Source organism: Oryctolagus cuniculus, chromosome 4, assembly GCF_051225735.1.
Source record: "Oryctolagus cuniculus isolate XC-2025 breed Fujian yellow rabbit chromosome 4, ASM5122573v1, whole genome shotgun sequence".
NCBI lineage: Eukaryota > Metazoa > Chordata > Mammalia > Lagomorpha > Leporidae > Oryctolagus > Oryctolagus cuniculus.
In genome coordinates, this window is record NC_142870.1 from 152,863,471 (window position 1) to 152,888,338 (window position 24,868).

The 24,868-nt window shown below is 38.1% G+C and overlaps 1 protein-coding gene across 18 annotated transcripts in view; it reads right to left on the minus strand.

Annotated features, from left to right (window-relative positions):
- Window positions 1-24,868, minus strand: part of TBC1D5 (TBC1 domain family member 5) — a 605,221-nt gene that overhangs the window by 249,600 nt on the left and 330,753 nt on the right. For all 18 annotated transcript variants that reach the window (XM_089332288.1, XM_070072843.2, XM_017346738.4 and 15 more), the window contains 4 exons: window positions 21,283-21,391; window positions 19,874-19,963; window positions 19,706-19,780; window positions 17,620-17,687 (listed from right to left, as the gene is read on the minus strand). In XM_089332288.1, the coding sequence (XP_089188414.1) occupies window positions 17,620-17,687; window positions 19,706-19,780; window positions 19,874-19,963; window positions 21,283-21,391 (342 nt within the window). The remainder of the gene's footprint in view (window positions 1-17,619; window positions 17,688-19,705; window positions 19,781-19,873; window positions 19,964-21,282; window positions 21,392-24,868) is intronic.

The following is a 24,868-nucleotide window of genomic DNA, read 5'->3' on the forward strand; positions in this document are numbered from 1 at the left end:
GACTCCCACATAGGTGGCAGGGGCCCAAGCACTTGAGACATCTTCTGTTGCTTTTCCTAGGATATTAGAAGAGAACTGGATTGGAACTGGAGCAGCTGGGACTTGAACCAGTGCCCATAATGCATGCTGGTGTCGCAGGTAGTGAGTGGTTTTACCCACAATACCAGTCCCTGGAAATATTTTTATGCACACTGGCACAACCAAATTCTATTGCTGGCTGTTACAATCTGAATGTATTATGAAAAAGAGTATTAAAAAACTTTTACATTAACTGTGTAACAAATATCTATATACTATATAATATTAGGTTAATATCTAAATACTAAAAATGTAAAATCTTTTTGCTTTGGAAACATAATTATTTATTATTTGTCTTGGATTTTTTTTTTTTACATTTAAGTTCAAACATTTCAAGTGATGGCCAAACCACATTGAGTGACTGCCTCACCTAGACAACTTAAGGACAATACTTAGGACTTACTATTAGTCCTTTTCTTTTCTTTTCTTTTTTTTTTTTTTTTTTTTTGACAGGCAGAATTAGACAGTGAGAGAGAGAGAGAGAGAGAGAGAGGAAGGTCTTCCTTTTGTGCTTTTGTGTTGGTTCACCCCCCAAACGGTCACTACAGCAGGCGCGCAGCACCAGTCCGAAGGCAGGAGCCAGGTGCTTCTCTTGGTCTCCCATGTGGGTGCAGGGCCCAAGCACTCCCGGGCCACAGCAGAGAGCTGGACTGGAAGAGGAGCAGCAGGGACAGAACCGGCGCCCCAACCGGGACTAGAATCCGGGTGCCAGTGCGGCAGGCGGAGGAGCAGCCAAGTAAGCCGCGACGCTGGCCCAATTGGTAGTTTCATACAAGATTGCTGCTATATCTTTTTGAACTTTTAAATGCTTAATTTTTTTAAAGCGGGCAAATGTCATGGATTTCATATACCAGATTTAGGAGTATAGTAACACTTCCCACCCCACCCTCCCTCCCACATTTGCCCCCCACCCTCCCTCCTCCTTCTTTTCTTATTATTTCTTTTAATTTTTATAATGATCTACTTTCAGCTTATTTTATACTCATAAGATTAACCCTACACTAAGTAAAGAATTCAATAAATAGTAAGAAAAAAAAAACACTATTCTTTAACAGTAGAGAGAAGAGCTGCAAATAATCACAGAATCTCAAAATGCCAATTTTGCTCATACACATTACATTTTTTTTGTACTCTATTAGTTACCACAGATCAGGGAAAACATATGGTATTTGTGTTTTGGGGACTGGCTTATTTCACCAAGTATAATGGTTTCGACTTGCATTGATTAAACATATAAATTGTGTTACATACCAAGTCATGGTTTCATTTAAATACAGAGTAACCACCTAAAAGATCAAAAACTAGAGATCTACAAGAATTAAATTGCAGATAGATAAATCACTCATTTTTACCCCATCAACTGAAAATGTGTACTAAGCAGACGTCGCAAAGCCACACAACAGCACAATTTCTATAATTCTACTCTTCAATGCTGAGTTATAATTTAAAAAAATATGACTTGTTCTCTAAATACTGATAAACAATCCATAGCATCAAGTAAGTAGGCAGAAAGATATACAAAAGTTCCAGCAGAAAAAGCTAACAGTTGGTGGTATTTCAGAAGTTGTAAGAAGAACTGACATTCAGAGAAGTTTTGGTGTGAAGGAGCTATGGAGATTTCCAGTCCCATTCAGACATTAACAAGCAATGAAACAAAGCATAGAGAAATTAATACCTGAGCCAAAGACCTGGGTAGTTAGCAGACCAGCAGACCAGCCACTTCCCTAATCAGTTACAAATGACTCAGAAAAATGCAGGTAGGAAAAAAAAACATGAATTGAGAATCACACCGGAGTCAGCACTGAAGAGTGAAGCACTATGCCTGGACAATAAAATATTTCCAAATACATATTTGATTATTGTATTATCAGGATTCAAGCAGAAGAAATTACTTGTCTAAGAATCAGAAATAAGAGAGAAAACCAGAATTTCTGGAATAGTAATCAGCAGCTTTTTATTTGTTGGAAGTTTCGGGATAGCTACCCTATCTTCCATTAGGACTTTGAGGCTGTTCTTTACCTCATGGCAGATGGCAGCGGTTGCTAACTCAGAATAGGAAAAGTAATCTCAGTATCAGTCTAACACAAGTATCAATGAGAAGGCAAATCTACTTGTGAAACAACAACAAAAAACACTGAAGACTGACCCAAGTTGGATTCAGTAATTGTTAGGATATGATAAAACATACAGTTTCAGGCACAAAAGAGAAACTGTAAAACTTCAGAAAAGATGGAATAGTAGAAAATAATCAGAATTCAAACTACTACTTCATGATTCACTCAAGCTAAAATATTTGATATGAAGATAAAGGGGGAATAATCAAACTAGGGACTGAAGACAGATTTTTATTATCAGAAAACAAAAGTATGGAGCTGGCACTGTGCTGTAGCGGATAAAGCTGCTGCCCGAAGTGCTGGCATCCCAGATGGGCACTGATTTGGGTCCCTACTGCTCCACTTCTGATCCAGCTCTCTGCTATGGCCTGGGAAAGCAGTGGAAGATGGCCCAAGTACTTGGGTCCCTGCACCCACATGGGAGACCAGGAAGAAGCTCAAGGCTCCTGGCTTTGGATCGGTTCAGTTCAGGCCACTGTGGCCATATGGGAAGTGAATCAGCAGATCGAAGACCTCTCTGCCTCTGTCTCTGTCTCTGTCTCTGTCTCTGTCTCTCTCTCTCCCTCCCTCTCTCCTTACCTCTCTGTAACTCTGCCTTTCAAATAAATAAATAAATCTTAAAAAAAAATCCACAAAAGTACAAGAGAAGCTGTTTCTGCATGTGGTGAAAAAATGATAATGGTACTGTGAAACATGAGAGAAAACTCTGAAAATACAGAATACAAAGAAAAATAAGTATTCCAAAATGAACTTTAGACTAAACAATCTAAGATTTCAATTACTTGATAGAAAAAAATGATAATCAGCTTTAACACTTTTTTTTTAAGTATTATTTATTTGAAAGACAGAGTTACAGAGAGAGAGAGACACAGAGAAAGAAATCTTCGCTCGGCTGGTTCACTCCCCAAATGACTGCAACACCCAGGGCTGAGCCAGGCTGAAGCCAGGAGCTTCATCCAGGTCTCCCATGGGATACAGGTTCCCAAGTACTTGGGTCATCTTCTGCTGCATTTTCAGGTGCATTAGCAGGGAGCTGGATTGGAAGTGGAGCAGCCAGGATTGGAAGTAGTACCCATAGGAGATTCTTGCATTGCAGGCAGCGGACTAACCCGCTATGCCATGTAGCCCCCAAAGACAACTGATCAATACTTAAAATAACTAAGTTCTTCTCTCAAATGTGTGAAGGAACTTGATTTAAACAAATTTTACATAGTACTAAATAATATAAAGTTAAAACCCCAAAGCCAGTAACATTTCTCTACACCTAACAATGAATTTTCTTTTCTTTCTTTCTTTCTTTTTTTTTTTTTTTTGACAGGCAGAGTTAGACAGTGAGAGAGATAGACAGAGAGAAAGATCTTCCTTTCCGTTGGTTCACTCTCCAAATGGCCACTATGGCCGGTGCGCTGTGCAGATCTGAAGCCAGGAGCCAGGTGCTTCCTCCTGGTCTCCCATGCGGGTGCAGGGCCCAAGCACCTGGGCCATCCTCCACTGCCTTCCCGGGCCACAGCAGAGAGCTGGACTGGAAGAGGAGCGACTGGGACAGAATCCGGTGCCCCAACCGGGACCAGAACCTGGGGTGCCGGCACCACAGGCGGAGGATTAGGCAAGTGAGCTGTGGTGCTGGGCACAATGAATTTTCTTAAAAAAAAAAAAATGAGACCAACTGCACTTAGCAATTTCTGTAAGAAAATAAATAAGTAAGTAAAGAATTTGGGATAAATTTAACCAAGGAAGTGAAAGATTTATACTCTAAAAACTATAAACATTAAAAAAAGAAACTGAAGAGGACAGATAGATGGAAAGATATCCCGTGTTCATGGATTATAAGAATATTACTGAAGTAAAATTACTTGAACTAATCTATTAACACAATCTCCATCAAATTTCCAATATCTTTCTTTTTTTAATAATTTTTTATTTAAATAAGGTGAACAAATTTCATGTGTTGCCTGCATAAAGATTTAGAAGCATAGTGATACTTTTCACCCTCCCTCCCTCTCACACACACTCCCACCTTCATCATTTTTCATATATAGAAAAATCCTAAAATTAATATGGAACCACAAAAACAAACAGTATAGCCAAATGAATCATGGGCAAAAAGAACAAAGGTAGAGCATCACATTACCTGATTTCAAACTATACTACAAGCAAAAGTAATTAAAATAGCATAGTACTGGCATAAAATTAGATATATTGGTCAATGTAATAAAACAGAAGGTCAAGAAAAGAACCCATGCAACTACACCAATTGAACTCTGACAAACATGACAAGAATATACAATGTGAATGGACAGTCTCTCCAATATGTGGTGTTGGGAAAACTGTGTACTCAAGTATAAAATAAGGAACTGGGACATTATCTTGCGCTAAAAAAAAAATCAACTCAAAATGGATTAAAGACTTAAACATAAGTGAAATGGTAAAACTACTAAAGCAAATATAGAGGAAAAGCTATACAGTGTTGATCTAGGCAATGATTTTTTTAGATTTGACAAAATGCAGACAATAAAAACAAACACAATGAGATCACATGAAAACTAAAATCTTCTGTATAGTAAAGAAAGCAATTAACAGAGCAAAGAGATAACCTACAGATTGGGAGGAAATATTTACAACCCACATATGTGATAAGTGTTTAATACAGAAAATATATAAGTACTCCAACAACTCTACAGGAAGAAAACAAGTAACTCAATTAAGAAATGGGTCTGAACAGACATTTCTCAAAAGAAGAATTTGAATAGACATTTTTCAAAATAAGATGAACTGAAGGCTAATATTAAAAAGTTCAACATCACTAATCTTTAGGGATATGCATATTAAAACCTCACACCTGTTAGAGTGGCTATTCTTGGAAAGACAAAAGATAGTCAAGTGTCGGCAAGGATGTGGAGAAAAAGAGAGCCACCACACACCTTTGGTGGAAACACAAATTAGTATAGCCATCATAAAGCCGAGATGGAATACTAAAACTAGATCCACTATATGATTTAACAATAGTGCTTCAAATTGTCTTACTGGAAAGATTTTAAATCAGTATGTGGAAGAAATGTCTGCCTGCCCATATTCATTTCAACATTGTTCGTAATAGCCAAGATATGAAATCAGCCGAAGTGTTCATCAACAGATAAAGAGAAAATATATATACATAACGAAATACTAGTTAGCCTTTAAAAAAGGAAAGAAATTCTATCAGTTAGGGCAACCTGGATGAACTGGAAAAGATTATACCAAAAAAAAAAAAAAAACTTTACAGAAAAAGACAAATGATCAAGTTCTCACTAATATGTGGAAGCTAAAATAATAGAAGTAGATGGTAGAATGGTGGTTACCAGTGGTTGGGGAATAGGGGAAAGCAAGGAGAGGACAATCCGTGGGTACAAAGCCCCAGATAGGCTGTTTTAATTTTTGAGATCTAATACACAGTGTGGTGACAGAGGTAATCATTCAGTACTATTCATTTCAACTTCACTAAGAGAATAATTCTCAGATGTTCTCACCACAAGAAATGTCAAATATTTGAGATGATGAACAGGCCAATTAATTGATTTAAACAATCTATATAGCAGTCACGAACCACATCACTTTATACCCTATAAATATTCATGATTATAATTTATAACTACAATAAAAAATAGAAAAGAAACACATGATTAAAAATTATATTGAAATATAATTATAAAATATTTTAAAATCTGCAAAACAAACAAAACTAACAACAGGTACCATAATATTTGATGTGAGTTTTCTATTTTGAAAAAAAAATCAAAATTGGTAGGCAATATACTTTTCTATGAATTTTTCATAATGAAAGATGTTTTAAAACTTAAACAGTAGTAGAGACAGAATTGACAGAACCCCATTCTATCCATCAACTAGCTTCCTCATTATCCAATTCATGCTATATATACTCCTTCCCAAATGCTGCGTTACTCTGAAGCTAACCACAAACATCATTTTATCTACATGTTGCAATTGTACCTCTAAAATACAAACACTCTTCAAAAACATAAGTTATCACAACAAAGCCAAGCCAAAAAAAAATCCATTAACTTAATCAAATATCTGCTCGACTTTCATATTTCTCAGATTTCCCAAAAATTTTGAGTACTCTGTTCAAGATCCAAGAAATATTTATTGACTATAATTTGTTATTATGTCTTAAGATTTTTTTTTACTCTACAGAATTGTCCCCACACACACCTTTTTCCTTCCAATGGAGCAGATTATTTATCCAAGAGAAACTATTCTATTTGTCTTTTGGTTGTCTTCTTGTAAGACTGCAATATGCAGGAAAGAATCAAGAAGAGAGGAATGGAAGGTAACCACACAGCAGCATTACAGCATCATTAGACAGGAACCCAGATGCCTGATGGGAGTTAGCTGGAAAGTCTCTTAACAGGGCAATGGTCTAATGTAATATAAACGATAAAGAAAAGGCAGGGAACTATCTGGGCTGTTATAATTTCACAGACAACAAAGAGACAAAAATAATATTTCCAAAGCAAGAAAAGGGTTAAGAAAAGAGTGAAATGACGAAGAGCTTTGTCACTGCATTATAGAACATAATTAGGTAATTAGAAGTATTAAAACAGACAAAGCATTGGGCCCAGATGAATTACTGAAGACGTAAGTATTCAATAAGATGCCCCAAGGGAAAAAATAAAGCCCTTGGTGAGGGTTTATAATCATGCAGTAGGACAAAGCAGCACTGGAGGACTTGAACGAACAATAACTGATGCTATGCCCATATTTCAAAAACAGAAAATCAAAACAAGTACTCATCCAAAATTTAAAATGAGCTGATAAAAACTCCCCAGAATATTATTAAACACCAAAATAACTATAATACCTCACTGTGGTTTATTATTTTAGTCAAGGAAAACTGAAAACTCATGCCAAACCATTAAGTAGGACAATGTGACACAGGATGAAAGCAGACACACCACATTCCTTCTCTTCCTGTGCTAGTCTCACCTTTCTTCCTATTCAGTCACATCTATTTTCTCTCCTTTCTTCACTTCCCAGCTTCCTTTTCAGTTAGTTGTGGACATATGATTGAGTGCTAACCAACAGACTGGGAAGAAGCAATGAGTGACACAACATCCACCTCACCCCACACCCCTGACAGGCACCTGTGCACATACCCCCTCCCAGCTGGAGAGAATGCAAAAGATCACCAGGGAGACCTGAGAAGCTGCATGCGGACTGTGGTAGTTTTAAAAATATGTCTCAGAGTCAGCGTTTAGCCACAGGTTAACATGTTAGTTAGGACATCCACGTCACCTACTGGAGTGCCTGGGTTCAATACCCAGCTCTGTTCCTGGAAGGTAACAGTGATAGTTAAAGTACTGGCGCTCTGTTCCCCATCTGGGAGACCTGGATTGGGTTCCTGTCTCCTGAGTTTGGTCCCCTGCGTATGTCTGGTTCAGGTATTTAGAGAATGAATCAGTGGATGGGAATGATCTCTCTATGTCTCTTTGCCTCTTAAACAAATAAAGCACAGACAATGCATTTAAAATGCATCTGCCAGGCATACGAACAACACAGCTTCTACTGCAGCTCCAGCTGCTCTGCATCAAGCACCTTCTGCAGGACACCGAGTCAGTCTCATGTCCACAGCCCCACGACGAGGAACCAACGTGATCCTCCAGCCCTATTCAGGCCATCAAATGTCCGCAGGTGCAACACATGCCTCACTGCAGTCTCATGACACACTCCTCCGCCAGACCCTCCCGTCTAAGCGGCTCCCAAATCCATGATCCAAAGCAGCTGTGAAGCAGTAAGGGCTTATTGTCCTGAGTCACTGTGTTTTGGTTGATGTAGCAAAAGAGAAGGTTTTGATACCAAGATGCTGGGATACTGTTAACAAACTAAATTACAAGATAAAAGTGTTTATTGGAGTAAACAGGAACCACAAGGGTTTTCAGGAAAGCACCAGTGAAAGACTCAAGGCCATGAAAGAGACTGTTAGAAAGAGACAGTCCTGAAGCAGCCTGCCAGCAAAGACTGACATGAAAGTGAGGGAAAATATATGGGGAAAATGAAGGAAAACACTTTCCTATTAGGAAGTCAGACAAAGTCTGTCAACAGAGTAGCCTCTGTTTAAATAAAAAAAAAACAGAAAATACACCTAAGGAACTGGGAGATGTAGCTATGGAGAAAACCAAACAGAATGTTGTAAGTGCTGTCTGGCTTCTTCTTTTTATAGTAGAATGAAAGAAAAGAAAAATCAAAAGGAAGAACGAGGTGCTAGAACTTGCTGGGTTTGAAAACAGAACTCATCTTCATTTCCAGCTTCTCCAGTTAGCAACATTAAGGCAGTTCTTTTGTGCAAAGATCAAATATGGGTCAAAGGGAAAAACAAGATCTAAACATAACACCAAAAGTGTGACTGTAAAACTCTGTTAAAATTTCCGAAAGCTCTAAGGTGATGCCTGAAAGAATCCTTAAGTCACACAAAAGTCCCCAAAGATTTTTAAAGCTTGCTTCTCAGAACCCCTGGCAGTCAATGATACTGCGAAACATACTACCCTGCACATAACAGCCTCTCACAACAAAAGACTGGCCCCAAATGTCAATATTTCCAAAGCTGACAAACACTGCATACACTGCATTGGAATAAAGGAACCCAGTGGGCAGAAACAGTATTAACTTATTTAGTCTCCAACTCTTTCTGAGTAAGACTCAAGACCTGGGTTCATTTACGTTTCAGGCATCTGCTTCATAGAGTGCTTTGCACACTGAAGGCACTAAATGCTTCTGCAACTGAAGAAGCAAACAAGATGAACACAAATTACAGAATTGAAGAAAGACCTCATTTCCACTTTAGCCATTAAGTTCTATCAGCTTACTTGTCACATTCTCTCTTTGGCAAAATGAAATGTTTTAACTAAACAGCTACTAATAACACAAATGGCTCCTATGGGGAATATGATGATACAAAACAGAAGACATCAGAGCTTAAGATGTAGAAGAGAAAATACATATTTGAAAGATAATTTTAAATACATGTAATTTTACTATATATAATAAAAAATGCATGGTAGGTAAAAAGTTCTATACATTGTGCAGTCTTGCCTTCATTAGAATTGCTGAAGCCCAGGAGAGCATTTCAGGCATGGAAAGCCATGACACTGTGGCAAAAAATGTCCTACATGAAGGATCTCTGTGAGTGAGACCTCAGTGGAAAGAATGGCCATCAAAGAAGGATGTACTTTTCTCTAAAGGGAGGAGAGACTTCTATTTTGCTTATGGCCTTGTCTAAATACAGATGGAGTTTGTGGATTCAAAAGGCTTCCATAGCCTAGGCAGCTCACGTCAAGAACCTCAGGTGGTCATTGACATCATACATAAAGTGTTAATTGTTAAATTAACAATAGGAGTCACTGTGCACTAACTTGCCATGCAGGACCTCTGTCTTCAATGTGTTATATTATGAGAGTTAACTGTAAAACTTGTTCTCAGGTTTTTTTTTTGTGTGTGTATGTGAGTGTGTGCACAAATTGTTGAAATCTTTACTTAGTATAGGGTTGGTCTTCTGTGTATAAAGTTAATTGAAAATGAATCTTAATGGAAAATGGGACTGGGAATGGGAGAAGGAGGAGGAGGAGAGGTGGGAGTGTGGGTGGGATGGTGGGTGTGGTGGGAAGAATCACTATATTCCTAAAGTTATACTTAGGAAATTTCTATTCCTTAAATAAAAGGTTTCTTTGGGGGAAAAAAAAAGAATATTCAACTTCTATAGCAGTAGCTGGTACATACTAATTTCTCAAGTAGTATTTGTTGAAAGAGCAAATACACCTACAAACCCACAAACATACACAGCGAGGAAAAGGAAAATGAAGTCTATGCACTCAGGGACTAGGACTGGGAAGGTGAAGCAGAAGAGAATCCTGGGCAGGGTGCTGCCGCCTTTGAGTTGTTGTTGCAATTAATAAAGAAAATAATGACCGGGAATACAAAGTTTATTTTGCAATTTTTCAACAACTAAGGATAAAAAGAAAAGAAATTTAAAATCTTAGCCCCAACGTACTGAAGTAGCTTCAATTCCAACTTTGCCTAAATGTTCTGAAAAGACTGTGTTACTCTCCAAAGCACAGGATGGCTGCTGGTAACATTTCAGGATGGAATGGTACTTGACCATCCACCAGATTTTACCTTCTCTTAACCATACAAGCCCACAACTAACAAATTTGGCTAATTTAAAACAAAGAAGATGTGCAGAGCACACACCTGCTGGTACGCAGCTCAGTGTAACACGACAGTGCTGCCCTCCACGTATATCGCTCACCAGTTCCAAAGATCAGGAGCATCAGGCTGCTCACCAGAGCCCTGAAATGTCTGTTCTGCAGCAAATAAGCCTTTATTTTCACTGAGATACTAAAAAAAGTGAAGGTTTTTAAAATGCTCATAAATTAGTATAAATGTATGCTTAGAATTTGCAAGCTTATATGGAACAGAAATGGCAAAAACACACTAAAACACAAGTGGAAGAGGAAAACACATAGTACTAAACATATATGTGCAACAATAATTATTTTGTTTTTACCTTGTATATCAAACAAGGAAAGAGGATAGGCCATTTGACAAGAGAAATTGTTTCTCGTATTCCTGAAAATCTGTTTCTCTCCCTCTTTAATATTTGAAAAGCACACACACAGGTTGCCGACGACTCTTAGAGAGCGGCTTGTGTTGTAGTTCTCACTTTCTCGGCTGTGAACAAGTGCATATGTGAGGGCTGGTCGTGCATGCACAAGCATGTACTTTGCCTACATTAAATAAAATCACAACACAACACCAAGTACATCCACTCGTTCACGTGTGCCTGCAGTCCACCTCGAGGAGACTGAAAATATAAATACAAGCTGCTATTTTGGTGTGATCACACGAATATGGCAGCTTGTATTTTTTTTTTCTCCTTAACATTTTAACACTGGGCAGATTGTCTGCATTAACACACACCAAAATCAATTCTGCTCTGAAATTGCTTATAAAATCCTCCTTCCCTGAGGAATTTATTTTTTTATTTAAATAAAAACTGGGCTTGGAGGAAACTGTGTAAAATACACTGACATTTAGGACATTTTAACTTTGTAAAGTGGGACAATCAATGGACCAAAGTACTGGAAGTGTTTCTTCCAAAATGAGAATTAAGAAGGTGATAGTCTTTAAAGCAAATAAAAAAAAAAGCAAAACAAAACATAACACCTCACTGTCACCTCTGGTAAATTACTTTTTTTCACACGAATAAAAAAAAATTTTCAAAAGTAGTTCAGTTTCCAGCCATATACTACAGTGTAACATAACTACAACTGACCAAAAACACAGCTAAAATTTATGTACTATAAAAATTCATGGTTTTCTTAAAGAGAGAGAAAGCAAATAAAAGTAAAGATATTTAGCATAGGTCAAATGTAAAAGTCCAACATGAATAAAAAATGTAGAAATAAATATACTATGCAACAATACAAAAGTGAATTATATATGATGCTGTCCCCATTACAGTTGCCATTAGCATTTGAATATGGCTATCATGAATAAAGACTCAATTTTAAACTTAATTTACACTTAGTTTAAATTTAAATAGTCAAATATAACTGGTGTCTATCAAACTGGACAGCACAGGTCTATAGTTTACAAAGAGAATTTTAGCAATTATTAAAAAATCCAAAAATATCAAATGATAGTATTAAAATATCAAAGTTTGATTAAGTAGATTATTTCTGACGTTTGGCCCACATTTAAGCCTCAAACAAAATTAAGCATTAAATGAGAATGTTCCATCTTTAAAAATCTAACCATGGCATGGATATTCACATAGCAAACAGAAAATAACTGACAAATATACTAACCAAAATGTCAGCTACAATAACTAGAAACACAAAAGACTTAAAAATTGAAGATAATGGCTAACATTTCCAACAATCAGATAAATGTTTAAATATGGTCAGTTAAAATGATAAAAGTAGGTTACAGAATTTTAATCATTTAATTTGAGAGAGAGAACACATTTGAAGATGAGACTATTTGGCAATAGCTTATAAATGTTAATTTGCAAATGATGTCATAGATGCTGTATATATATTTTTAGAATAGACCTTGACAGACCAAATAACATACTTCTTTGGCAACTAATATGGAAATAATATTTTTTCTTGAACTCATTATTTCTCACAATTTTAAATAATGCTGAATTTCATTTAATGTTAAAACTTTTGAAACATGGCAAAACTTGTTCAGAATACGTAACTGAAGCTTTGAATTAGAATTGCTGTAAATTGGAAGTTCCTTGATTTACTTTTGATTATCAGTTTTTTCAATAATAAAAACGGAAATAGTAAATTCATTATGTTGAGATACAGAACACTTAATTGAAATGAATGTAAAACCCTTTGAGGCCTTAAAGAAAAGGGGGGGAGGGGCTAGTGGCATAAAAGAATATTAAAATTAGTTGAAGGGAGAGGCAACATTTAATACACTGACATATCCAAATCAATTAAATTCAATAACAATGTGGCTAGTGCTGTGGCTCAGCAGGTTTTAAAGCCCCCGTCTGCAGTGCCAGCATCTCATATGGGTGCCAGAGTGCTGGCTGCTCCACTTCTGATCCAGCTCCCTGCTAATGTGCCTGGGAAAGTGATAGAAGATGGCCCAAATTCTTGGGCCCCTGCACCCATGTGGAGATAGCTGGAAGAAGTTCCTGGCTCCGGACAGGCCCAGCCATGGCCATTATGGACATTTGAGGAGTGAACCAGCAGATGGAAGATCTCTCTCTGTCTCTCCCTCTCTCTGTAACTCTTTCAAATAAAATAAATATTTTAAAAAATCAATAATAATGACAAAAACACATCTCATAAAGTCAAATGATCTTATTTAAACTTATACTAGAAGGTTGATATTAGTAACTTCCTTCTTTTTTGTAGATTTACTTATTTAACCGGCAGGGAGGGAGGGAAGGAGGAGGGGAGAAGGGAGAAAGAGAGAGAGAGAGAGATCTTCCATCTGCTGGTTCACTCCCCAAATGGTGCAACAGCTAGGTCTGGTCCAGTCCGAAGCCAGCAACCAGGAATTCCGCACAGTTCTCCCACACAAGTGCAGGGGCCCAAGTCTTTGAGTCGCCCTCTGCTGCTTTCCCAGCCTGGTGAGCAGGGAGCTGGATTGGAGGCAATGGCTTCATCTGATGCCATAACAGCTCCTGTTTGTGAGCTTTCTGAAGTACCCACAGCCTGCCTCTATTAAAGCACCAGTTATTCTGAATTTGAAGTTTGTTTTTTCCCTGCTTGCTCTATTAGACTTTGGAGTTCTTAAAGGTCCATGTTGTATTTATCTTCACAACTCCAGTGACTCCTAACCTGAAGATATTAACATAAATGTTCTGAATGCATTGACAGATGAATCTAGATAAAACCCATGACCAAAGAAAACCCTAAATGCTATCGTTATGAAGTCATTAAGAAAATGCCATTGAACTCCAAATAAGCACAGATTACTTATAATTATCAAGACTAGAAAATACTTTGTGGTGACGAACTGAGCCCTTGAAGAATAAATTGTCAAGAATCCCTCACAGAGTAGTGGAAGGAAGCAGGGCGGAGTATGGAATATTCCAAAGCACTGAAAAAGGAAAGCATAACACTTGCTCACAGAGTAATGCTGGATCACTGGTCTAAAAGGGAACTGAGTATGTGTTAGGACTGATGTGTGTGCAGGCCATGGAGAGTCACAGAGGGTTCTGAAGTAGGCAAGTAGCAAGACTGTAAATGCGCTGGGAGAAGTGTGATTACAATACATGGAAAGGACTGGATGTGGAAAGATAGTAGACCCAAAGAGAAAAATTAAACAATTAAGAGACTGTATGTAAGAGGCAAAAATACTTGAAATAGCAATAAAAACGGAATAAAACTAAAGAACATAGGACTGTTACGTCTAATGATCCTCTAACCTGTATTTAAAACTATCAGCTTTATATCCTTCATTTCTCTACTCATGGTCTTTAGTTTAAGTTACGAACATTACCTGACTTGGAACACTGCCAATAGGCTCCTAGACCCTATTCCAGGTTCTGTTCTCACATTCACCTTCATCCCACTGCGGCAGCCACAATTATCTTTTTAGGTAAGACACCCCTGCTCAGTACTCACCAATAGCTGCCAATTGCAATGGAAATAAAATGCAAACTTCTCACTGCTGTAAGACTCTGTCTAGCCTTTGCCCTCTTCTCAGATTCCCCGCTATACATCAGCTGGCTGTGGTCACACCTGTCTTCCTTTTGTTTCTCTCAACACGGAGCTCATTTTCATTGAGACTTCACGTTCCCAATTCCCTCTGCCAGAACAATCTCCTACACTCTCACATGTCTAACTTTTAAAATATTTTCACATCTCAGCTCAAATATCGTTTGTTCAGAGATGCGGTCTCTGATCACAAGTCCTAAGGTAGCCATCCCTCTAGCAGATTCTAAGTATCCTCCTACCCTGCTTGATTCTTTCAGAGTAACCATCACCTGCAAGTTACCCTCCTCTTCCTGTACATCTCAGCCCTGCTCCTCCACCACAGGAAAATACACATTCTGTGATAGGAGGACCTTGGCCATGTCACTCACCACTCTGCTCCCCTCATGCAAAGATGAGACTGGAACGTAACAGATAATCAAGGTACATTTTACAAAGTCAAAATTCTAATTACAGATTCTAGGGTACGAACAGCGCTGTACAAGCTTCTCTGAGCTGTACTTTGCTTCTTCTCTATGTTATGAACTGCTTTACAGACGGGATTGAGAGACATGGACGTGAGAGCATGTTGCACCTTAGAAAGACACACAGTATAAAATTATTCAAGCAGTTCAGGTTTTGTGATTAAGCAATTTGGTGGCTTTAAAATTAGACTGACCACTTTACTTTACACACTAAGTTCTTTGCCAGAACATGTATGGAGAGGAGGCTTGGAGACTCTCTAAACATGGACAAGGCCTTGGACAGCCTTCAAGGAAGAAAAGAGAGGGAAGCCCTCTAGCTACAAATGAACTTATTGCATTTCCTAAGTGCTTTCTCTGAATCTTGGTTTTACAATGTTAATTAAAATATACTGGTGGAGAGAGGTCTGAGAAAAATTTATTTATATATAATCTGTATTTGTACCTTAATATTTTTGTATTTTATATTGTTATGAAAAAAAAAACACAGAAAACAGAAAACCAAACAGCTGAAAGAATACAGTTTTCAAGAACTGACACTTGGGGCTGGTGTTGGAAAACAGCAGGTGAAGTGGTTGCCTGCAACAATTGCCTCCCATAGCAGAGTGCTGTTCCCTTTCCTAACCAGATTCCTGCTAACATGCCTAGGAAAACAGCCAAAGATGGCTCAAGTCCTTGGGCCTCTGCTACCCATGTGGGACACCTGGATGGGGATCCTGATTCCTTGCTTCGGTCTTCCCCAGCCCTACCCACTGCAGCCGCTTGGGGAGTGAACCAGTAGATAAAGGATTTCTCTCTCTCGTTTCCTTCTCTGTTCACTCTACCTTTCAAAAAAAAAAAATCTTTATTAAAAAAAAAGAACACTTTGATATTACACTGTGCAACAGAAATATTTGAGCCAAGTAGTCAAAATGCTGAGCAAGCTCCCAACCTCACTTCCTGTTTGGTGTGGCTATCAGAGTTTTATCCACCTCCCTCCTTCCGCCTTGGTTGCTGTTTCTTTTAACTAATCTGGCTCCCATGGCATCTGAGTGTGTGAATCTGCATAGTTGCCATAGTCCCTCCATTTCCATTATCCATGCATAGAGAGATTAATTATAATCCTAGTTAGGAGACAGACCAATCTGAAGTTGTCAAATTTGTAACGATAACTGCCTAGGAGTTTTTAAAAGAGATACCTTTACTGCTTGGTTAACAATCAATGTTGCACATTCTGATTTTATGAGGTCTGCTTTACTGCCTGATTGCCCAGATACTTCAATGGTTACTGAGGAAATGCCTTCTTCCGTTTTATTCAAATATTTCTTGTGTGTCTCTTGAGTGACAATGCAATGATGATGTACTTTCTGGAACTGTACACTGGGGAGATGAAACAGTAACACCTGACACTTTTAGAGTAGCCTCCCTACAGAGTGAGCTAACTGGGCACTCCAAGCCAACCAAATGCTCTCCCTCAGCATCCACAGTTATCTATAGCTGTGCTTACTTGGAACTCTCAGTTCCTCTGAATGATTTTCATTTTAAGATAGAAAATTCCATCGTTAAAATGCAGGTAACCTTACCAGCAGACCACATCATCTGACTATTCAGTTTTGGTACAGGGGAGGAGGTGAATGTGGAAATCCAGAGGTCTGGGTATTGTAACACATAGTAGGAGCTGAAAGCGGAGCACACGGGTAAGGCTACAGAAGGATGTAGAGGAAGCCACTGGGGTACTCATGACATTGTCACTGCATCCATGGCTAGTCCCAGGCCCTCGTGATTAAATTAACCTTACTAATATTTATGTGATGCCTTACAGTTTAAAGCATGAACCTAATTTACTAGCATTACTACATCTACAAGTTGAGCATCTCTAATCCAATCCAAAACTGGATTTTTGGATTAGGGATGATGACTCAGGAAAGTCAATGTAACTATTCTAAAATCCAAAAAACTGCAAAATCAGAAACATTTCAGAACCCACAACTTTTGGAGAAGGAATACTCAACCTGTACTTACTAATCTACAAAAGTCCTGAGAGGTGGTCACTATTACCTTCATTTCATACGCATCAGAGCAAACTGAGAAGGAAAGATGTTGGAAGTAAACTGTCCACAATTAGAGAGTAAATTAGCTAAAAGCCACTCTAGGATCTTCTGACACAGATTCCATGTGCTTCCACTGGATGACCAAGAATGATGAAGTCCAATATCTAATAGCTACGGACATTACCCACGTGCTAAATGAACTTTTCTTTCATGATGGAAGTACTGAGCAGAGGAGAGAAGAGGCTGCTTACACAAATGAATGGTCTCAAGAGGAAGAAAAATGAGAATAATGGTTGTTACTTAAAAAGTCATTTGGTAAGAAAGGAATTCAAACACAAATAGCAAGAGATAAGTTTTTCTAGCAATACCAATATAATGACTACACAGTACAACTTTATCAGATTCACATGACTTCAAATAACTGTTGGGCATTGACAGAACTGATTAAATAATATTTAAAGATCATCAGCACTACAAATGTAATTTATTTTTTTAAAGGGAACATAGGAATCTGTATGCTGGGAATGGAAAATAGTATTTATTAAAATATTTGGTTAAAAAACTTTATTGTTAACACAAGTAGAATACTGCATTTAATTAAGTATGGCTCCTCTATGGATTTTGTATTCTGCTAAAATTATAAAGAAGTGACACCAACTTGAATTATTAGAAATAACTTGCAAACAGTTCTACATACGTTCTTTTGACATCTTGTTCAATCATTGATCGAAGTTCTTTATCTTGGAAGAATTTGTTCCAAAGACTCTGGAATAAGAAGAACAATTCATCTGAAATAAGCTCACACCTTTGTTGACTTTTATGATGTCAATTTAATAACTTTTAAAAATTCAAGAAGGAGAGATACAGGCAGGTAGTTCACTCCGCAAATGCCTGCAATGGCCCGGGCTGGGCCAGGTCTGAAGCCGGGAGTCAGGAGCTCAATCCAGGTCTATCCTGGGTGGCAGGAACTCATCTAGTTGGACGATCACTGCTACCTCCTAGGTTCTACCTTGGCAAGAAGCTGGAGTCAGGAGCCACAGCCCAGAATACAAACTCAAGTAGTCCACTGTGGGTCCTAGGAGTTTTAAATGGCATCGTATACCACTAAGCTAAAACCCCTGCCCTGCTCCAATTTACTAATTTAAATGACTAGATTTACCCTTCCCTGAGTTATTTTATATTTCAGATAAGAAAACTGAGCTTATGCTAATTTTTATTAATCTCAAAAGCACATCCTTATTCTAATATCAATTTTTCCAGATTGTTATTATTGCTTATATCTTAAAAAATTTCTATTACCTATATCAAGTGAACAATATTTTTGACTGGTCTGTACTTGCTACTCTCCTAAACAACAAAAGGATTACAGTAGGAGCCATTGGCCAAGTGCTCCCAGCTTCAATCTGACCTGAATAACCAATGCACTACAAAAGGCATGTACTGTTTTCTATAAAGGTTTTTTTTATAACCTAATAAGTTTTAAGTACATTTTTTTTGACAGGCAGAGTTAGAAAGTGAGAAAGAGAAAGAGAGAAAGGTCTTCCTTCTGTTGGTTCACCCTCCAAATGGCCGCCGCGGCCGGCGCACTGCACCAATCCAAAGCCAGGAGCCAGGTGCTTCCTCCTGGTCTCCCACGTGGGTGCAGGGCCCAAGCACTTGGGCCATCCTCCACTGCCTTCCCGGGCCACAGCAGAGAGCTGGACTGGAAGAGGAGAGACCGGGACAGAATCCGGCGCCCCAACTGGGACTAGAACCTGGGGTGCCAGCGCCGCAGGCGAAGGATTAGCCTAGTGAGCCGTGGTGCCGGCTCTATGTACATTTTAAAATGTGAATTTAAGGAAAGTTTTAAAAATTACTTGCTGGTGCTGTGGTGTAGTGGGTAAAGCCACTGCCTGCAGTGTGGGCATCTTATATGGGTGCCAATTCAAGTCCTGTCTGCTCCACTTTTGATCCAGTTCTCTGCTATGGCCTGGGAAGGCAGTAGAAGATGGCCTGAGTTTCTGAGCCCCTGCACCTATGTGGGAAGACTGGGAGGTAGCTCCTGGCTCCTGGCTTCAGATCAGCGCAGCTCCAGCTGTTGCAGCCAACTGGGGACTGAACCAGCAGATGGGAGACTTCTCTCTCTCTCTTTTTCTCTCTCTCTCTCTCTGCCTCTCCTCTCTCTGTGTAACTCTTTCAAATAAATAAATAAATCCGAAAAAAAAGTTACTTGATTATTTTATGCTGCTGTACCGAGGACTGAATTATGCTAATCATATACATAATCGGGGGAAAATATATATTAAAGAGAAACTCTCCCCTCCACTTTTTCAGGTAAATAGAAATCAGAGCAGCAGCAATTCAAGAAGTTACCCAGTATCTTGAAAGTAGCCTGCAGTCTTCCCTGGAATATGAGTAGAGGTAGGCCTGATCTTTTTCTGTATTTGTTTGCTTCCTCCATATTTACTTCTTTCTCCCTGGGAGTTAGGCCTTCAAGATGAACCCTTGTCTGTCCTCAGCCACCCTGTCCCCTGCAGCCTTGGCAACCTGGCTCTGGCGTCAACTTCACGCTCGCCTGTAACCCTTCCTTCTCAATGACCCCTGGGACATCTCTCGGTGCCTTTCTGCAGAAAGAGCTCCTACACCTCCTACAGAACACAGTCCGGCAATATCCATCAGGTTTTAGCATTACCGTATGTGCAGTAAGAAATACACTGGGTATTGTAACACAGAACGACTGGTAACTGGTCACACTGGCCTTTTCCTACAGCTAAAAGAGGCTGAGAGATGAATACAAACTTTACCCCTTCGTCCTGTGAAAGGGGATTATTGATCATCAAATCTTGATGGCCAACAACCTTCCTTGGGTTTGTGATATGCTGGGAAAGAAAAAAACACAAAGATCAGAGATTCTGACCCATACAGAATATACAAGAAAACAATTACATCAATTAAATTTACTATTTACTTACTATTTCTTTAATGTTGCTATACCATGCTCTTAATTCTTTAATTCTACTTATCCACTGACTTTTATCTTGAGGAAGAACACAAAGAAATAGCTGTCAAGAAAAAAAACAAAATCTTCATACAAATCATAATAAAATGTGAAACTAGGCCAAACTCAATCACCTAAAAATTGAAAAGAACTATGATATTTATGATGTCTCATGTCAAAACCCTCTCCACATTTATATTAAAAATTAAGAAAAATTTACTGAGGTTTGAATCATACTTGAGTATGATTTCAATGTTAATGGAAGTGGCAGGGGTTATTAAGAAGCACAAGGTCCAATGAATCAACTCTAGGTATAAGGCTCTGTTTTAAAACGAACAGGTCATGAGTAGAGAAAAGCAGTGTGGGGACAGAGGTCACAGTCTGCAAGGCGAAGTGATTCCTCTTACAACAACAAAAATGTAATTTATAACTGGCAATCAGCTTAGAAAACAAGCACTCTTAAAAAGACAAATCTGATTTAATTTAGTTTAATAAAACATTAAAATAAATCTGGATTTGGGTTTAAATTTAGCAAATGAAGAATACTAAAAGTTAAACAACAGGGAATGGGGGTGGTATACAAATATTTGTATACAAATATTTTAGCAGCAGGTCTCCTGCCTTTACTGCTGCATATAACAGAAGAAAAATGTATTTTAATTATTAAATCTAAATTATTAAATCTAAAACTGTCCCATATATCATGCATTTCTTACTGTCTTTACTTGCACAGACACAGTATGCTCAATTTATGCAGATAATCCTAAAAACTTTCGGTAGAAGTCATTTTAGAAGCCAGTCTAAATCCCAATTAATTCATTTTTGGAGAACAAAAGGGGATACTATTTCAAAGCAATTAAAAAAATACCAGTTTTGGTAACCACAGGCTCTTTCCTTCAAAGACACTAACCCAATTTCCTTCTACTTCTCCTTGTTGCCTTGACTTCTGTGCTTTTAAACAAAAGAAATGTGAAAAATTCTTTCGATCTTCTATTTATGAAAAGAAAAGCGAGGATGACTAAATGATGACACTTGATACAGTAAGAACCTGCAAGCTAATTGCCCCCTCCCTTTCCTGCCCAGCTCAAGAATTTCTGCAAACATTTTTGGAGAACACAGAAGTGTTGCTCTGATTTTTGCGCCATCAAAAGAAGAAAAGATGGTTATTTCAAATGATTGCTTTATCATCACCAGTTACTCAGGACTAAGGTGGTTCAATCGCATTAGGAAATGTCCTGTGAAAGATAAACAGGAATGGCCAAACACTGGGAGTGAAGTCGCTTGGAAAATTCAGCGATCCCCTTCATGGGTAATCTTCCAGGGCACCAGGTAATGTGTTGATCTATTGCAATCACAAACTGTAAATAAATATTTTCTTCTTACCTTCCAGCAAATGCTGCGGAACCTGCTGCTTCTCAGCTGCCCATGAATCCCCTTCTGCCTTATTGTTGCCAAGTAATTGTTGTTTACAAATAGTTCTTCCCATTCTTTCCTACAGGACAGAAACCAAAGCACGGGAATCCCTTTGTTAGAATTCTTCTGCTTAGAGAGGAGTGCTACAGGAAATTAATTTTAAAACAAGTCTAAGAAACGCAACTTTTAAAACGTGTATATTTAGTTGTGTACTGTTTCTGAATGCATGGCTGTCTTTTTGGACACAGTTCTTCTGTAGATTTAATGAATATGTAGATAGCTATAATTATGCCAGCGACTGAAATTCATAATGTCTAAGGAGGCTATTCCATCTCCACTAAAATGCTGGTAGTGCAGTTCAGTGAATAAACAAAAAAATGAATATTAATATAAATACTTGACTCCAAATAAATACTTGACTGCCAACGACATATTTCCTCAAAAAAATACACACAAAAAGGTGAATTGTTGATTACACTGAATTCTCACATGAAATATTCGTGTAGATAAACTTGTTTCTCTTTCATGTTAGGCTGGGCAGTTAAGTATTATAAGACTACTTTCTTTAGCTGTTACTGCTATTCACTATTGAAATCTCTGCAACTTCTTTCTACATGATCAGTTTTAAAATTTTAACAGGTGCGGGCAAATTTGAAAAAAGCATCAAAAAATTAAAAAGCCTCACTGTAAAAACTGTTAAAGGCAAGCCTGAATACCTTGCAGTACCTATGGCTGAGTAGATAAACAACTGAAATATGCCTCCCAGGCATGCAGACACCAGGGGCCTAACACCTGTGCCTCATTAATATACAAGTAAATCTGCTCTACTGGGAAACAATTGGAAATTAATTGTCCCAAACCATTTACTGAGTTTGAATAAAGGAATTAGACCTATATTCCCTGCATTCTGCACCAAATCAGACATCAAGAATCATTTGTCAACAGTGGAGGCAAGTAAGATCAGCTTTACGAATTTTCTCTCAAATTCCATCATGCCCCAAATAAGCCTGTAATTTAAAATTTATCATCAATGCTGAAACCCTGGCAACAATATCTTGAAAGACTTGCTGAAAAGCAAGCCACTGTAACCTCTAGTCATCCTGTACACGTGCACATGCAGTCACACCCACCAGACCCTATTCATCCGGGGAAGGGAAAGGACAATCTTGCATACGATGTAACAGCCATGAATATAACTGACTGAACACTAGAAGCTCAAAAATCTGACCTCCAGAAGTGCGACCAAAGACAACGGCCCACTCCCTACTGGCAGATGCAGGATTTCCAGCCTTAACCTGGAACATCTATCCTCAATCATATCCGTTCCGCCAACAGGGACACACATTCTAACCCCATGCTGAAACTCATGCATTTCCACCACCATGCCACAAGAATTTCTTATTGTTATCACCCTATTAGCAAGAAAAAACATTGTATTTTAATTTTAATTTGCATTTATTAGTGAAACTGCAAAAGGCTCATGCTTTTGGAGTCATTTATCTCATCTTTTAAAAACTTCCTTTCTTGTCCTTTGCCCATTTTAGGCTGTATAGGATAATGGTTAAGAGCATGGAAAACAAAGCCACACTCCAGAATCAACAAAACCAGTCCTACAGTTAAGAACAGTACACAATTTACTAGCTGTTGCAGCATAAACAAGTTACTTAGCCTCCCATGTGAACTGCAGTAATAACAGCATCTTAATTTCTTCAACTGTGAAATGGAGTAATAGCATCTATTCAAAGAATTATAATGAAAGCTAAAAGAATATATGAAAAGTCTGGAGAAGGATATCCAACACAGAATGTTTTTAAAAATTAATATTGTTGATGAGGGTTGGTGTTGTGACATAGCATGTAAAGCCACCATCTACAATACCAGCATCCCATATGGGTATCAGTTCTCATCCTGGCTGTTCCACTTCAGGTACAGCTCCCTGCTGATGGCCTGAGAAAGCAGAAGAGGATGGCCCAAGTGTTTGGGCCCCTGCAGCCATGTGGGAGACCTGGAAGCTGGAAGCTCCTGGTTCCTGGCTTCAGCCTGGCCCTGCCCTAGTCTTGTGGCCATTTGGGGAGTGAACCACCCAATGGAGGATCTCTTTCTCCCGCTCTCTCCCTCTCTAACTCTGCCATTCAAATAAATAAAGCTTTTAAAAATTAACATTGCTTTTAATAATAATTATAATATTGCTTCTATTTTAGTATACCTTATTGATCCAAGAGGAAAGTTTTTTATACATCAAAAACATCACACGTTTATCAGCCAGAACTTTTTTTTATCAAACTGTCTAGATTTTCAAAAGATTGAAGGTTTTTAATTCATGTATAATTTAGATGTAACTTTATGTTCTCTTGTTGCTTTTTCTATTGTTAAGAAACCTTTAATCACTCTAAGGTCAAAGAAATATTCACTGAAATCTTGGTTTGTTTTCTTTTTAACCATCTTAAATCATTTGGATTCCTTATAGCTCTTTAAATATTTTCTACTTCTAAACAATTTCATATACACTCAAATCTCATACTGTTGAAGTTTTTTTTTCATCCAGTTTTTGGTAATAATTTAGACAGGATAAGCAATCGGCACATATGCACATCACAGGAACACATCTCAGAAACGCATGAATACCTGTAGGTCTATGAACAAAAGGAACAAAAGGCACAGATTCAAAAGTATTTTGAGTTCCAACAGAAATTCATGTGAAATCTTGCAGTGCTATGGCCTGGAAACACTAATAATTCTGGATACTAGTCGGAATATGAAGGACTCTCTCAGTCTTCCAAAATAAAGACCTATTCATAGGTACCAAGAAACTATGGAAGTACATGTAGGCACAGCTGGTGGCTAAATTCATTGCCATCTTGTCAAGTTAAGCAGGCTTTTAAGGTCAAGTTACACACTACTTATGTAATGAAGGATAATTATTTGTTAGCTTAAATAAGACCCTGTACCTTGATTACAGTGTTGGTACAGAGAAAAGGAGACTAAGGCATGTGAATTGGAAACATTATCTCTGAAATTTACAATCATTTAAATGTATTCATGGGTACTTACAGTTCTAATTAAGGCATAACATCTCACACTGATGAAGAGCTCTAACAACAGAGGAGCAGAAAGGCCACAAGACAATCTACTCATTGTCTTTCCCTAACATGGAATAGTATTTCATCAATAAATTGTGACACGTGGTAAATAAACATTTACTAAGTACCGGCTATGTCCTTAGCATTCATAGAGGTTTTTTTTTTTTGAAGGATTAAGTGAAGGGAGTGGAACAATGGATGTATAAACAAATAATAATATGATTGATACAAAGTACTCTAATAGGTATAGAGGAGAGAAAAATGGTTTCATACTTCAAAATTAAAACTGAAGTTATAAAATAATTGCAGCACCTTAGAAACGTCCCAAGCTATTAGCGGTTACGCGGACCCCAGAAGGAAAAATGCTGAAAGGTTTAGCACTTCTAGAGGAGCTAGGCCCAAATGAAAGCTTCTTACATCATAAAATGAATAGTGGGCCTTCTCCTAAACTTCAGTAACACATGGAAAAAGAATGG